The 13,585-nt window shown below is 44.4% G+C and overlaps 1 protein-coding gene across 1 annotated transcript; it reads left to right on the top strand.

Annotated features, from left to right (window-relative positions):
- Positions 1–6,472: 6,472 nt before the first annotated feature.
- On the top strand, positions 6,473–13,298 carry LOC121900801. Its single transcript, XM_042417335.1, has 2 exons — positions 6,473–7,785; positions 11,533–13,298. Exons 1-2 carry the CDS (start codon positions 6,682–6,684, stop codon positions 12,460–12,462), a joined length of 2,034 nt encoding a protein of 677 aa, XP_042273269.1. The 5' UTR covers positions 6,473–6,681; the 3' UTR covers positions 12,463–13,298.
- Positions 13,299–13,585: the final 287 nt, after the last annotated feature.

Here is a 13,585-nt window from a genome sequence, read left to right as displayed (position 1 = left end):
GGATTTAGTCGGCCAAATCCCTTCCTCCTGCTCCCAGCATTGTTGGGAATCCACGAAAGTAAACACAAGCTCATCTGACTCACAAACAACTCACGTTTGGGTCATCTTTTTCCACTTCCTACAGGCCCACGTGACAGTCAAAGGTAGAACAGGAAATTCATTACACAGAGAGACTTCTGTTTTTTGAAACTTAAAGCAACACTCGCTGTATGAATTCAGTTAATCTGTTATTGACTGGGATGATAATAGCACGTCTGCAGATCCTCCCTGCAGCACACTTGAAAGGCTACTGCAGTATCAAGTGCCCAATTATCCTCTAATGGTCATTATCTCAGCAATCTCCTTTTTTTTTTGTGAATTTACCTTCAAGTTCAGGTGACCATATTCTGACTAAACTGAGATGTGAGTACAACTCGGTCGCATCTTATTGTCTCTCTGTGTACTTCCTTTTTTTTTGTTTGACTTGACTGTGATGTCAAATAAAGCGGAAAAATATCCTCACATCAACTTTTATGATTCATCTTTGCCTGCTCTAATTTTTCGGGTAGTCGTGTAAGAGCTGAAAGTCAAGAGGGGAGGGAAAGTTTTTTTTTTTTTCTTTCTTTCTTGCCAGTGTGTGCCTCACTCAAACGCTTTACTGAAAATTTAAATTTCAAAACGACAGTCAGGACTTGATTATCAGTGGATGTGACTGAGGGCTCTAATACATTTTGGTGAAGCGAGCTTCCACTGGGGCATAATTATCATTTTGACATAATGAAGTGACTACAAAGGTGCTGTCCTGCATCCTAAGAAGTAGGCAGCTGGAAGGATGAAACGTGCACCCATTACTCTTTCCACTCATGTTCGAGCACAGATTATCGAGTTATGATTCGTGAGCCAGACTCCTAACCTGAACTAAACAAAGTTGAACAGAGCTATTGTAGCATCACACTTTCCTCTAGGATCAAAAACGACACCCTGAAATCCTCGCTTGGCTGTATGCACGCACGGCGATGCTACAGGAGGAAGGACAAACCGAGCAGGATTTTCACGCTCCATCCCTGCAAGGGTACAGGCAGTTGGTTTTGGCATAACACAGTAAAGTCTGGCTGGCTGTCAATACGGTCACAAACGCTGTAATGTTTGAGTTCTGGGTGGTGCTGCAAAACAAACCACAGGGCATTGTGTTCAAACAGCAGGCAATGCTCTGCACTTGTGCAAAATCACAGATTTGCTTTTATCATCAAAGCCAATGAACATGCCTTTTAGGCCTAATGAGTGAAAAGGAATAAGATTGCAGTCAAGAGAAGAGAGGCACTAAAGAAGAAACTGTAAAATGATTCAGCTACCTCTATGATGATAGCTTTTTTGTTGTACAAATTCAAACAAAATCAGCTGAGGAATACGTATTGATTTATGCTGCAGCGTAGCAGCAGATAGTGAGGTTACATACAGTAACACACATCTTGATTTTGTCACCACATTGTCTGTTTTTGTTCCTCATTTCTATGGAAATCTACTTGTTGAGACCAACATCCCAATCTGACGGTTGCATACATACTTCCGAAATCTTATTTCAGTGTGTGCTGAGCCACACTAGGCCAAATTTTTTTTTCTCAACACCAATCTCATGTAGGTTAGCTGCCTGAGCAGAGCAGAGCGAGCACTGCTTATTATGTATTACTTTGCTTTTGTAGTCCCTCCACATTGTTACTCATCCAGTATGCTTAAAGGTGCTCTCCCCTCTGGCAAGCACAGCTATGACAGTCGGCTTGGAAGTTAGAAGTCTTTCAAAACTCTTTTCCCCCTGTCTTCCTCCCCCATCTCTGTCTCTTTTACTCTTTCTTGGTGTCCTCGCATCTCTCTTTTCCTCTCTCTCTCTCTGTCTCTCCCTCTTCCTCACTTGCTGTAGTCCTCAGAGAGCACCTGACTGACGTGTTGTTCAAGGATGAAAAGCGCGGCGGAGGGGAATCCAAAAGCAAACAACACAAAAATATACATGAGAGGACAGAAACGACATTGCTGTACACACACACACATACAGAATTCAGTGCCGAAGCCCTGAGGATTATCACCAGCGCGACACTGGACACTTCGGGGAAGACAGCATCTGCTCACTTCCATATTTAATACCGCAAAAAAGAACATTGTGTTCAGAAAAATTCTCATTCTCACTTTGTGTAAAAACAGAGTCAAATACAGGCATTTCAACCCTTATAATCCTTTCCAAACGATACATTTCTGCTGTCCAGGTGACTATAGAAATTTCTCAGGCGCCCAGAGGCATTCACACTGTGACTAAAAGCCATTTTGCACAGGAACTTCTGACAGACATTAGGCCTTTGCCTTTCAAAGCATTTTCTTTGACATCTATCTTTTCCACTAACTTACGTAAGGCATTCAGTAATATGCTCTCTCTCTCTCTCTCTCTCTCTCTCTCTCTCTCTCTCTCTCTCTCTCTCTCTCTCTCTCTCTCTGTTGCTCTCTCTCTATTTCTCTCTCTCTCTCCGTTACTGCCTGTTTCTCTCTGTCTCTCTGCCTGTTTCTGCTCGAAGAAACTCAATCAGGAAACTGTATCTGCAGTGGCAGTAAAGTTCAGCAAACACACACACGCGCGTGCGGCTGAAGTCTCCCAGCACACACGCTCTGCTGCTTCTCGATGGGCAGGCGCCCTGTTACAGGACTCAAAACAAGTGAGGGAGCGCTACAGGAGGTGGTGGACAAGGTTACAAGGAGGCCATATGCTCCCAACTGTTCCACCGATATTGAAAACTACATCATAGTGACAAAAAAAGGCCTCCTGTAGAAAAAAAAGGGTGAAAAGGAGAGTTTGCAGGGAAAGAGAACATGTAAGAAACACTGCAGCAGAACTGAGGAGGTGAAATTTCCCTTCTTTAGACCTCTTTCAGTCTGTTTTTGTCCTTCAATCACTTACACACATATTCAGCGCATTATATAATGGATGGAGTAAAGGCAACTGGACTCGAGAGGCTGCTCAGCCAGCATTAAATGGACATCAACTGTGACAGCTACTTAATTATGCCACATTGACTTCAAAATGAGCAATGATTTTGTGTTTCACTGCCATGTTATTTATGGACCTCACAAAGGGTGGCTGATTGGAGGAAAACGGAGACTTTTAAGTGACATGAATTCAAGGTCTTACCACACACACAAACTTCAGTACTATCTGCAGTCAGGTAGGTGGTGTAGCTATGTAGCTATCTGAGAGAGAAATAGCCATGTGTCTCCCCAAAATCAGACCCAACAAAGCCCCCGGGCCTGATGGTCTAAGAAGAAAGGTGCTTAAAGTGCTCTCAGCAGCTTAAAGGGGTCATCACTCGGTTGGTTTAGACTCTGTGTAACGGTTGTATTTTACCAAACTCATGGGAAAAAAATCCACAATAAGACCTGTGCTTAAAGTCTGTGGAGCAACATCTTTTAAAGATTTTAGACCAGTTGCACTCACTCCACTTTTAGCTACGTGTTTAGAGAGAGAAGTCAGCACCCTCCTACGTGAATGGTGGTCTCATTCATTGGATTAGAAGCTTTCTAACTGACCGCCCTCAGAGACTTTTGATGAACGTGGGTCTACTCAGACCAGCTTGTTTTAAACACTGGGGCACCACAAGGCTATGTGCTGTCACCACTGCTGTTTTCCATTTACACAAATGAAATGACTGCTCACAGCAGTAATGTCAGGCTATTCAAATACGCTGATGATATTGTCCTTGTTGGTCTTCTCATAAAAGACAATGGCATACATGAGGAAGCTTACTTACAGCCAGGTCACTGTACTGCAGGACTGGTGTCAGGCAAGTAAACTGGAAATGAATGTGGCCAAAACAAAAGAACATATAATACAAACAAAACCAAGTGGAACCAGTAACATCCTCCCTGTCATAATTAATAACCAGCCTGTAGAAGAAGTAGAACATTTGAAGTATTTGGGCACAATCATTGATCAGACCTTAACTTTTAATGAGAACTCAGAGAGCATTTTTAAGAGAGCCAATCAGAGATTGTTTTTAATCAGGAAGCTGAGGAGCTTTGGCGAATACGTACTTGAAATGGCTTACAGGAACCTGGCTGAAAGCATTTTTATCATTTAATGTAACAGCTTGGTACACCAACTTGAGTGTAAAGAGCAAAAACAGGCTCTCCAAAATTGTTAACATTGCAGGGAAGGTGATTGGCAGGTCACAAAAACAACTTTGAAATATATTTGACAGTGCTGAACACAGAAAGGCTAAACATATAACTGCAGATACTTCACACCCACTACACTCAGTTTGAGCTTCTGCCGTCTGGCCGTTGATTCAGAGTCCAAAGGGCCAGCCAGAACATAAAGAAGTCTTTTATTCCCGTGCCATACAGGCATTGAACACAGAATGACTGCATCAGAGAACACTTGTTATTTTTTAAGATTTGCTCTCAGGTATTATTTATATAACCTCTCAGGCTGCTACCTGCCCATTTGCACTATTGTATGCTGTATATTTTGTTGTGTGTTGTGTTTTTAATGATGTGTTGTGCTATGCATTGTTTATGTACTGTGGACAGTAGAATCAATCAATCGATCAAACAGAGAGGTTCAGGGAAGGTTATTTTGTCTAAATGTAATTGACCATTTTAAATGCCTCAATATTGTTATTACTAATAATCTTTAACATCAGGTTTATACCAACATAATAAAGATATAATGCAGTCACACATTTTTAGTTCAGCTTTAATTTATGTTTGTATATGTGTGTTTCTGATCTAATTTTAATTTTATAAAGCACTTTGAATTACTTTTGTATGAGACTGAGCGCCACACATGAACTTGAATGACTAATCATTGTTTCAAAATGAAATTCTGTTTGAAATTCTCATTATGTAAAACCTTTCAAACATGAATATGCAGACACATTCACACACACACCAACATGCATTCACAGTTACATTTTTAAACACAAACTCATCATCACATAGAGACAGACCTTGGTTGTTCACACATTCGTGCATTCACCAGTATGTCCTGCAGAAAAAGAAGCTCTGAAGGATTAACACTGGCTGCTCTATTACTTCCACTCTTTATCGTTTTTTTATCCAGACTTGCGGTCATTACCGGCTGACAGCAGTCTGTCGACATGTAGGCAGGAATCTTCTTAGCCTGCAGATTACACATAGCCTGGGTCTATTTTCTCTTCCCCCCACGTACCTGTATAGTAGAATATGTCACTGAATGAAGTCATATTTTAACAGGGCACTACCAGAGGAATAGATTGCTATGCTGACTAACAGAATGACAGATGCTTTGAGGGTCTCGCTGCTGAGTGACAGCCAACTGTCAGGGCTTTTGTGTGGCTCTGCTGCTGTCTTTTCATTTTGGATGCTGCCAGAGAGGGAGGGACCCATCCAGCCGCAGCTGACTGAAAAGGCACCTAGGAGGCATCTTTGGGCTTGTCAGACACAAGAAATCTAATCCAGACTGCCAGGAATTGGAATTTGAATGAGAGACCCGAAAATAGCAGCTGTCTCTGCATAATTGGAACAAATGGAAGTTGGATATACTGCAGAAAATAAAACAGGAAAACAACTGGGATGTAACGTGACACGATTTGCTGACAGTTACAATAAGCTGGGGAGAGCCGTGCCACAGGCAGGCTGTTGTTTGCAGCTGGACAGCTTATAGTTTCTGTCAAACTGCTGATCTCTGATCTAGTAGGTCGCAATTATGTGCCCCCCTACTATTCCTCCTCCATCCCTTCCTGCTGCCATCCTCCTTTAAACCCACTCTGGTATCCTAAGCAGCATTTAATTGTGGAGGGTTGAGCTGGGGAGGGAGTAATCAGATGAGAATGGAGGCAGGGGGAATCACGTGGATATACATTGGCTAACGGGGGATTAATAACACTGGCTTGATTGAAGTTCAGCTGCTCTCCCTCCTGGGTTTGGGTAGGGGTGGGGGGAGAGAAAGAGAGTGACAGAGAGGGGAGGAAAAGAGAGGAGAGTAAGACAGAGTTGCAATGACAGAGGATGATAAGGGGTTTCTCAGATGTGATCGGAGAGTAACAGAGAGAAGAGACAGAGATGGGGAGAGAAGAGGGAAATAGAGAAAGGGAGTTAGAGCAGTGAGAGGGAGTGGGAGGAAGAAAGAGCGAGGATAGGAGGCAGCGCAGCGCAGTGCGGGGGGGAGAGAGAGACAGGAAGAGAGAGAGAGAGAGAGATGTAGAGACAGGAAGCCTCCACTGCTACCGAGCCAGTGAGACGCAGGCAGGCAGAGAGAGAAGACGGAGAGAGAGAGAGAGGCCCTCAGCATCTCTGAGGCCAGCCCAACGAGGGGGTGAGGGGCTCAAGAGCACTACAACGTCGAGAGAGTAGTGGGAGGAGAAGCGGGCACGGAGGGGAAAGAAGAGGGTAAAAAAGCAGGGCGATAAAATCAGAAACAGGCTTCCAACAGCAAAAGGGGAGTGGGTGGGTGGGATCTGAGCCGAAGAGGGGAAAAAGCAGATAAAAGTTTTGGAAACAGAGTAGGAGAGGGAGAGGGAAGGGGAAAAATAACGAAAAGATAGAGCAGATACAGTCCATGTTAATGGCAAAGGTAGGAGGAGATTCATGGAAGAAAAGGAGGAAGCTCTCTGTGTCTCAGGAGTCCTCCTGTTCCTCTTCTGCTTCTTCTTCTTTCTGTGAGGCTGCAAGACATCATCCATCACCATGTTCTCTGACAGCAGGGCTCCAGCGCCTGGGGAGCAGAAAGGCTTCAAGCCTCACGCCCCTCACTTCATCCCGTGGCTGCGCAATAGTCTGAAGCCCCACCACAGCAGTGACCTGGGGCTCAACGGACCATACAAATCCAACTCTGAGGCCCGCAGCAACCTGACCCCGCTGGAGAGAGCCAAAGGGATTGGGTTCTTCTCCATTCAGGGGAAGGACAGAGCAAAGAAGGGTGAGCTTCGGTGTAATGGCGTGGGGATGGCGAGGATGCTGCCAGTGATGCTGAGGGGGCACCACATCCTGCCAGGGAGTCTGGGGAAGCAAAGGGAGGACAGTCCTGCCAGGTGGAACCAGTCTCCAGAGCTGGAACCAGACCCCAACACACAGATCAGCCCAGGGGACGGGCCGCAGGGTCTGGGCAACAGCTCCACTTCTGCCCAGAACAACCACACCTTTGTTAGCAGCCACCTGAGCCTCCTTCATGCGCAGAATGACGCGACTAGCACCACAGTCAGGAAATATGGGCCACTGATGGGACCCCCTCCGGTTTCTGTTCCTGCACTACTGGCTGAGGAGCCAAACTGTAAGGTGCCTGTTGTGGCGTGCATGGAGGACAGGAGGGGGAAGGTGTGGGACTACGCCAGCCACACTATTCGTCAGAGAGACCTCCATTCATCCAGCTGGCTGAGCTCAGACACTCAGGGATTAATCGAGAGGCAGCACGGGTTCAGTTCCAGCTTCAGCTACATCAGCAGGAACTCCCAGAGCCAGAAAGACCTGACAGCGCTGAGGGATCCACCTGTGGAGGGTTTCAATGGCCCCCTCAACGGAGTCACCTTCTCCACAGAGGTTCCACAGAGAGGCCTGGGCTGTACCGCGACTCTACGAGGCCCCAGGAAACCCAGACCGAGCTCAGAGCGCATTGCGGTCCTGGGCCAGAACCAGACATGGGTCCAGCACAAACAAGCAAACAGAGAAGGGGAGTCACAGAGGAAGGAAGCAGGCTGTAACAGAAAAGTGGTCCGAAACCAGATTAAACGAGTGGTGGACAACCTGGAACAGGTTCTTGCAGCGCTGAGGGATGTTCACCAGGAAATGAAAGAGGTAAAAATACAGATTTTTATTGATTTTTGATTTACTCATAAAAAATAATTAGTAAGAAACAATAAGACAAAAGCTGTTTAGTGTCTGATTCATGTTTGGTCTTCACCTATTAATCATCACATTTCTATCTACGTCTAAAAAGACAAATCAGTTCAGAATAGGTACAGAGAAGTTACTGCATCCTCTCACAGTGATTTTTCCTCATGCAGGAAATGTTTGTGCTTGTGCTAAAAACCCTCAAGGGCTTCTACACTTACATTTTAATATGCATTTAAAAAGTCAGCAGCAGGGTTGCATGAATCCACCACAGTCTGCAAACTGTCTCTCCAACTCTCCACCGTCATCTGTCTCTAAGCCTTCTGTATACAGCGCTCGTTCTGAATTCATGGCTACATTTTCACAGAGGTGAATGACACAATAGTTATGCCTCATTTGCCTGATGCTTTCAGAGGTTGCTGAGAAGATGCTGTGTGACTTTAGGCAAAGCAGTCGCTTTCCTCTCTGCATCTTTTTCTGTCTTCCCTCCTCTCTGTTCTCTCATCTCTTCCTCCACTCTCCCTCCTCATGGACAGATGCTGCTCCAGGCACTGCTGGATAGCGTCCGACGCTTTTCATAATCCATTTATGTCTTCAGTACCTCTGCCTCGTATTCCTCATCCAGTAAAAGTGACACGTAAATCTCGCCTCTTGGCATTTGATCTGCGTCTACGTGGTCAAAGCTAAAACCGAGGTAGTAACCTCATGTTCCTGGCTGGGTAGGGGGTGGAGGGTGGGTGGATGGGGGGGGGGGGGTCGGCTGTGCAAGGTTTTGTGTGACAGTGTTAATATAACACTGATGAAAGAGCATACAAGCTACACAAAAAGAGGGGAAGGAGGAGGGGAGCAGACAAGACACTGTGATAGAAAAATCCCGAATTTTAACAACAGAGACGACAGATCAAAGGAAGATAAGGCACCCGAGAAGACTTTGGTCGCATATTTATTTCAAAGCCCTGTTTTATCATTCTGTTGCATGAGCAGCAAACCCTCGGTTTTATCTAACAATCAGTCACTGTTATAAAACAGAATTGGAGTGATCCTTTAAAACGTTTTAGACAGACAATACAGATATTACAGCAACATTTAAGACCTTCTCTCTCTTATAACAGGAGAAAAAAAGCATCTCACACTTGAATATGATAGAGATCTTTCTAACAGATCAAAAACTGTACAAGACTCAGAACTTACAGCATGAAACTGAAAGAGTTAAAGGAAATGTCTGAGCTCTAACACTCATCAGCACTACATGAAGACCTGAGGGGTCAAAAAACATTGTTTTTAATAAACACTCTGGGGAACAGCAGCAGAAAACCAGGGTCCCATGCTCTTTTATCTCCTCTGATTCCTGACATTAACAAGCAGCATCTGCCCAGAGTCACTTGATGTGCATATACACGTTGTACTTCAAAGTAATATGAAATGCCTTGCCCAAAAAGCTACAGCAAAAAAAAACAACAAAACAAAACAAAACAAAACAACCAAAAAAAAAAAACAGGTAATCTTTTGACATCAGCAAGGATGTTGTTGAACACAGAGAACAAAGTAATAATTCATCTGTTCCAGCAGGGGCAGAGGATTTATCTGTGCACATAGAGCAGGTGGAGAGATAGGTCAAACATTTTCCCCGGTGTAATTTTCTCCAATCTTTCCAGCCTCCATCATTGTACACGTGTGTATGTGTGTGTGTGTGTGTGTGTGTGTGTGTGTGTGTGTCCACCAACCTGACTGTGTCTTTGTGCTGAGCATTTGTGTGTTGTGCATACACTCACATGTTACATGCACTGCACTCATTTCAACATGTGTACGCCTGTGTATGATTTATTATATAGTGTCTATTAGAAGGGAAATCCACTTAAATGTAGTTTACACATTGCCTATAATAGTAATCTCATTCTTTCTGGGCTGAGGTAAACATTTTTGCACTAAGTAGCAGCACGTGTGACATACTTACATTTACAGATTAGAGCTATACATCTGGTGAGAGGCCATTTCAAAAATGACCCAAATTATAAATGAATACTTGAGAAAACAATAATCAAACTATAATTTAAGATCTTCATCACTATATCAAGGCTACAGTGTTTCTTTATGTTTTCAATTATTCTGTTTTTTTTTTTTAACAAGGCTACAGTTTTGTGTTTTCAATTATTCTGTTTGAGTTTTTCACAATGATGTCTCCACTTGGAAGAAAACTCTTTAAATTAATAATAAACTGTCACAATCAAGTTCATAATTTAAGTAGTCTATCACACAAAAATGTCAAACATTCTCTGGTTCTAGCTTCTCAAATTTTAAGGGTTGTTGGTTTTATCTGTTTTACATAATTGGAAATTGAATATCTTTGGGTTTTGGACTGTTGGTTGGAAAACAACAACCTGAAGTCGTCACCTTGGGCTCTTGGACATTGTAACCGACATTTTTCACCACCCTCTGACAAACAGTTTATTGCAAAAGAATTAGCAGATTAATCAATAAAGAAAATAATCGAAAGTTTCAGTTTCACATTAAAGGAGTACTGCAGTGATTCAGTATTGCACTTTAAATTGGGGGATTCACAAGAGACAGATACAAAAAAAATCAAAATTGAAGCAGCAGACTTTTTGTCCCTAGTAAAAAACACTGTAAAAAAGCACTGGTTTAAACTGGTTATATTTCCCATGATGCAACTCGTTAGCGTCTTTTGTTGAAGGTTTGGCCACCTGCACCAAACAAATAAAGGGGGGCATATCACCAGAAGGCACAATCCCCCCCACACAAACAACACAAACAGAGCTGCAGGGAGTACTGTGGTGTTCAGGTTTATTTTCACGTGAATTAAATGAAGATTGCCCTGACAGAGAGATGAGATTTCTATGTTGCCAGATCTCACGAGAGTGCATTGCAGAGACAGAGACAGATCTTGAACAAAGTTAATTTTCTCCTGATTTGTCTGTCTGAAAAATGTCATTTTAGTGTCAGAATGTTTGGAAGATATGTGACTCGTGAAAAATATGTCCAATATTTACTTTGATGACAATTGGGCGAAAGTATCGGTAATAATCTGTGCTCACGTTCACTTCTCCCATTGGAGTAAATAGACTCAGGACCTGCCATTAGTCTCCTAAAGGGGCAGGGCAGTGGCGAAACCCAGGTGACACAGATACAGGAAATGACGCTGTCTCCTTTCTGAACCGTCTCTGGCTCAACTCAGCGTTACTTCTTCTTCCTCTCATGTTGGGCTGAAAGCAGACTGGACGCTTTAGTGACTCACTATTGCCTCTAGAGGTACAAAGTGGTATTACAAGATAGGACAGGCTGGGGCTAGCTGGTTAGCATTCTAACTTCAGTAGATATCTCTGCAACACAATACATAAATGTCTTTGACGTAATGTGAAAACTGTTATTTCTTCACATTCTGTTGATAATTTTAGTAAATTTTTCAATGTTTTAAATAAAAATTTCTGGTCAAATCTTACATAGTGCACCTTTAAACACCCATATCTTTCAAACTTCACAACTCCAGTTTGTTTGACATCATAGTGATGTCATCAGGGTAATTTTCTCAGACGAGAAAGCTTCAGAGTCACAGAGAACAATATAAAATTGTCTCTAAATACTGAGTAGTGCTACTTGTGACATGTTGAGTGACCCTCATGTAAAATCAGTGGAGTTCCCTTTTTCATGTGATCACATCTTTTTATTCATCACCATATTGTGTGTATTTTCTAGGTTGTGCAGCAGATCGACCATCTAACCTCGTCCATTGATCTGAATGAGGAGGAGCAGCAGCAGCACACTAGCAGAGGAGACAGAAGCCCCAGTTCAGGTTCCAGCTCCAGCGAGGTGTTGGTGGGCAGCACTCAACAGAGGCCCTCAGAGCCTGAAGACCAGCCAGGAACCACACACTCATCTGGCACCCTCAGGAGAAATCATCGCACCAGGAGCCAATCTCCACCAAATGTGCAGATGTGCCCAGTAAACTCTGGATTTTCATCAGAGAAGACTCGAACTCATTGGCTCACCAGTAGTCTCCCTTCGGCAGTTTCCTCAGTTAAGATCAGCAACCCACCTCAACTCCAAAACCTCACCTCTCATGACCTTACTTTGTCTCCCCAAAGAACCCTCCTGGTTCGGCCTCCCACTCCTGGTCTCTCCCCTCTAACAGTAAACCTCCATCACTCCAGCAGCCCTGGTTCTCAGCCTCATTCCCCTGGTCACTGCTCCTCTATCGGGGTCAGCCCTGTCTCCCCTCCCTCCCCTCTGTCTCCAAAGTCTCATCCACCCCCTGCCCTTAGCCCTTCTGTCATCATAGAGACCAAAGTCGGATCTTACCAGACCCCACAAAGCGACCACCCATCTGCTGGTCCGCTCTGTCCATCACTGACCCAGCCTCCGTCTGCCAGCTGCCCACCCACTGACTCAGAAACTCAAACTGTGTCCAACACCGACAGAGAGAGGGGAGCATCCTCAGCAGGGCCCGTTCAGTTGTGCACCACCCCCGCGGCCACAACTAAACCAACTGCAGCACAGGGCCGCAGAGGTCGCAAGCCTCCACCGTACCCACACCACAAACTCTCTGAACAGACAAAGAAAGTCAAGGAGCCCCGCAAAGCTCCTCCATACCCCGAGAAAAGAAGACTGCTCTCGACCACAGTGTGAGACAAATGCAGCAGGAGGGGGAGGCTGATCGAACAGAGCCATATTCACAGCACCAGCCACGAGTCTGCAAGAGCGGAGAGTGATTTAAGGCTCGCCAAGTTGAGCTGAGACCAAGTTTCCAAGGTGACAGGACTTTAGACGCAACTTGGGGTGAGTATGCTAGGAGAAACAACTTGGCTTAGCTCTCCTTCTCTTCAAATCTCTTGAGGACATATGCTGAACATACACAGGGCATCATAACATCTGTCTGGGTTAATGTGATGGTAACAAGAGCCCCTGTACAGATGCTCACTTTGCACCCCACCTCTCACACTCCCACAGATTGCACAGTTAAAAAGGGCAAAGGAAGAGACCTAATTAGTCAGAAATATGAAGGAAAGTGCAATTATTGCAAGATGACAGGAAAAAGTAAGACCTTATTACTTTAGAGCACTTCAATCTATGAAGCCAGACACATTCACTCTCATGTATCAGCATTGTTTGGGTTAGATAATTGCTTTCAGGAGTCGTGATGGTATAACAAGAACTCATGCGGGGGAAGCGACGCCAGAGATCTGTGGAGATTTGGAGACAAAAAAGGTCTCATAATATGAGAAACTTAGCGAGGCCAGATAAGAAGTGAGCAGGCCGAGTGGCCTCGAGCTGACTAGGTCAACATCCCGGCACCTGGGTGCACGTCAGGGGAGACAAGAGGCAGCTGGCCATTCGTTGTACCCTTCACTGGGCCCCTGGTGTTACAAAAATCCCATCTCCTTTGCTGCCTCTGGCTTGACCGACCCGGCCACAATCTCCATCTGTTCCCCTCCAAACGTCAGGAGATGCAAAGAGAGAGAAATAGGGGGCAGGTGTGTGAGAGAGGAAAGAGAAAAAAAAGAGACACTGGAATGCCAGACGGAGTAAATCAATGGCTCATTCATTCATGTTGTCCTCTCTGAAATGTGACTGTAGTTCATTTCAATGCCTTCATGCCTTCTTAAAGGATAAAGCTGGTGTTATTCCATATTTTTCTTGTCAACAAATCAAGTGAAAAGATCAAAACCAACAGTGTGTTAATCCGTCTCTCAATACTTTATGACTTTCCTACCTGTCTGTGACACTCAGACTTAAGCCCAATTGATCCTCC

This window comes from Thunnus maccoyii, chromosome 7 (genome assembly GCF_910596095.1).
Source record: "Thunnus maccoyii chromosome 7, fThuMac1.1, whole genome shotgun sequence".
NCBI classification, from domain to species: Eukaryota; Metazoa; Chordata; class Actinopteri; order Scombriformes; family Scombridae; genus Thunnus; species Thunnus maccoyii.
This window is presented reverse-complemented; position numbering and strand designations above follow the sequence as displayed.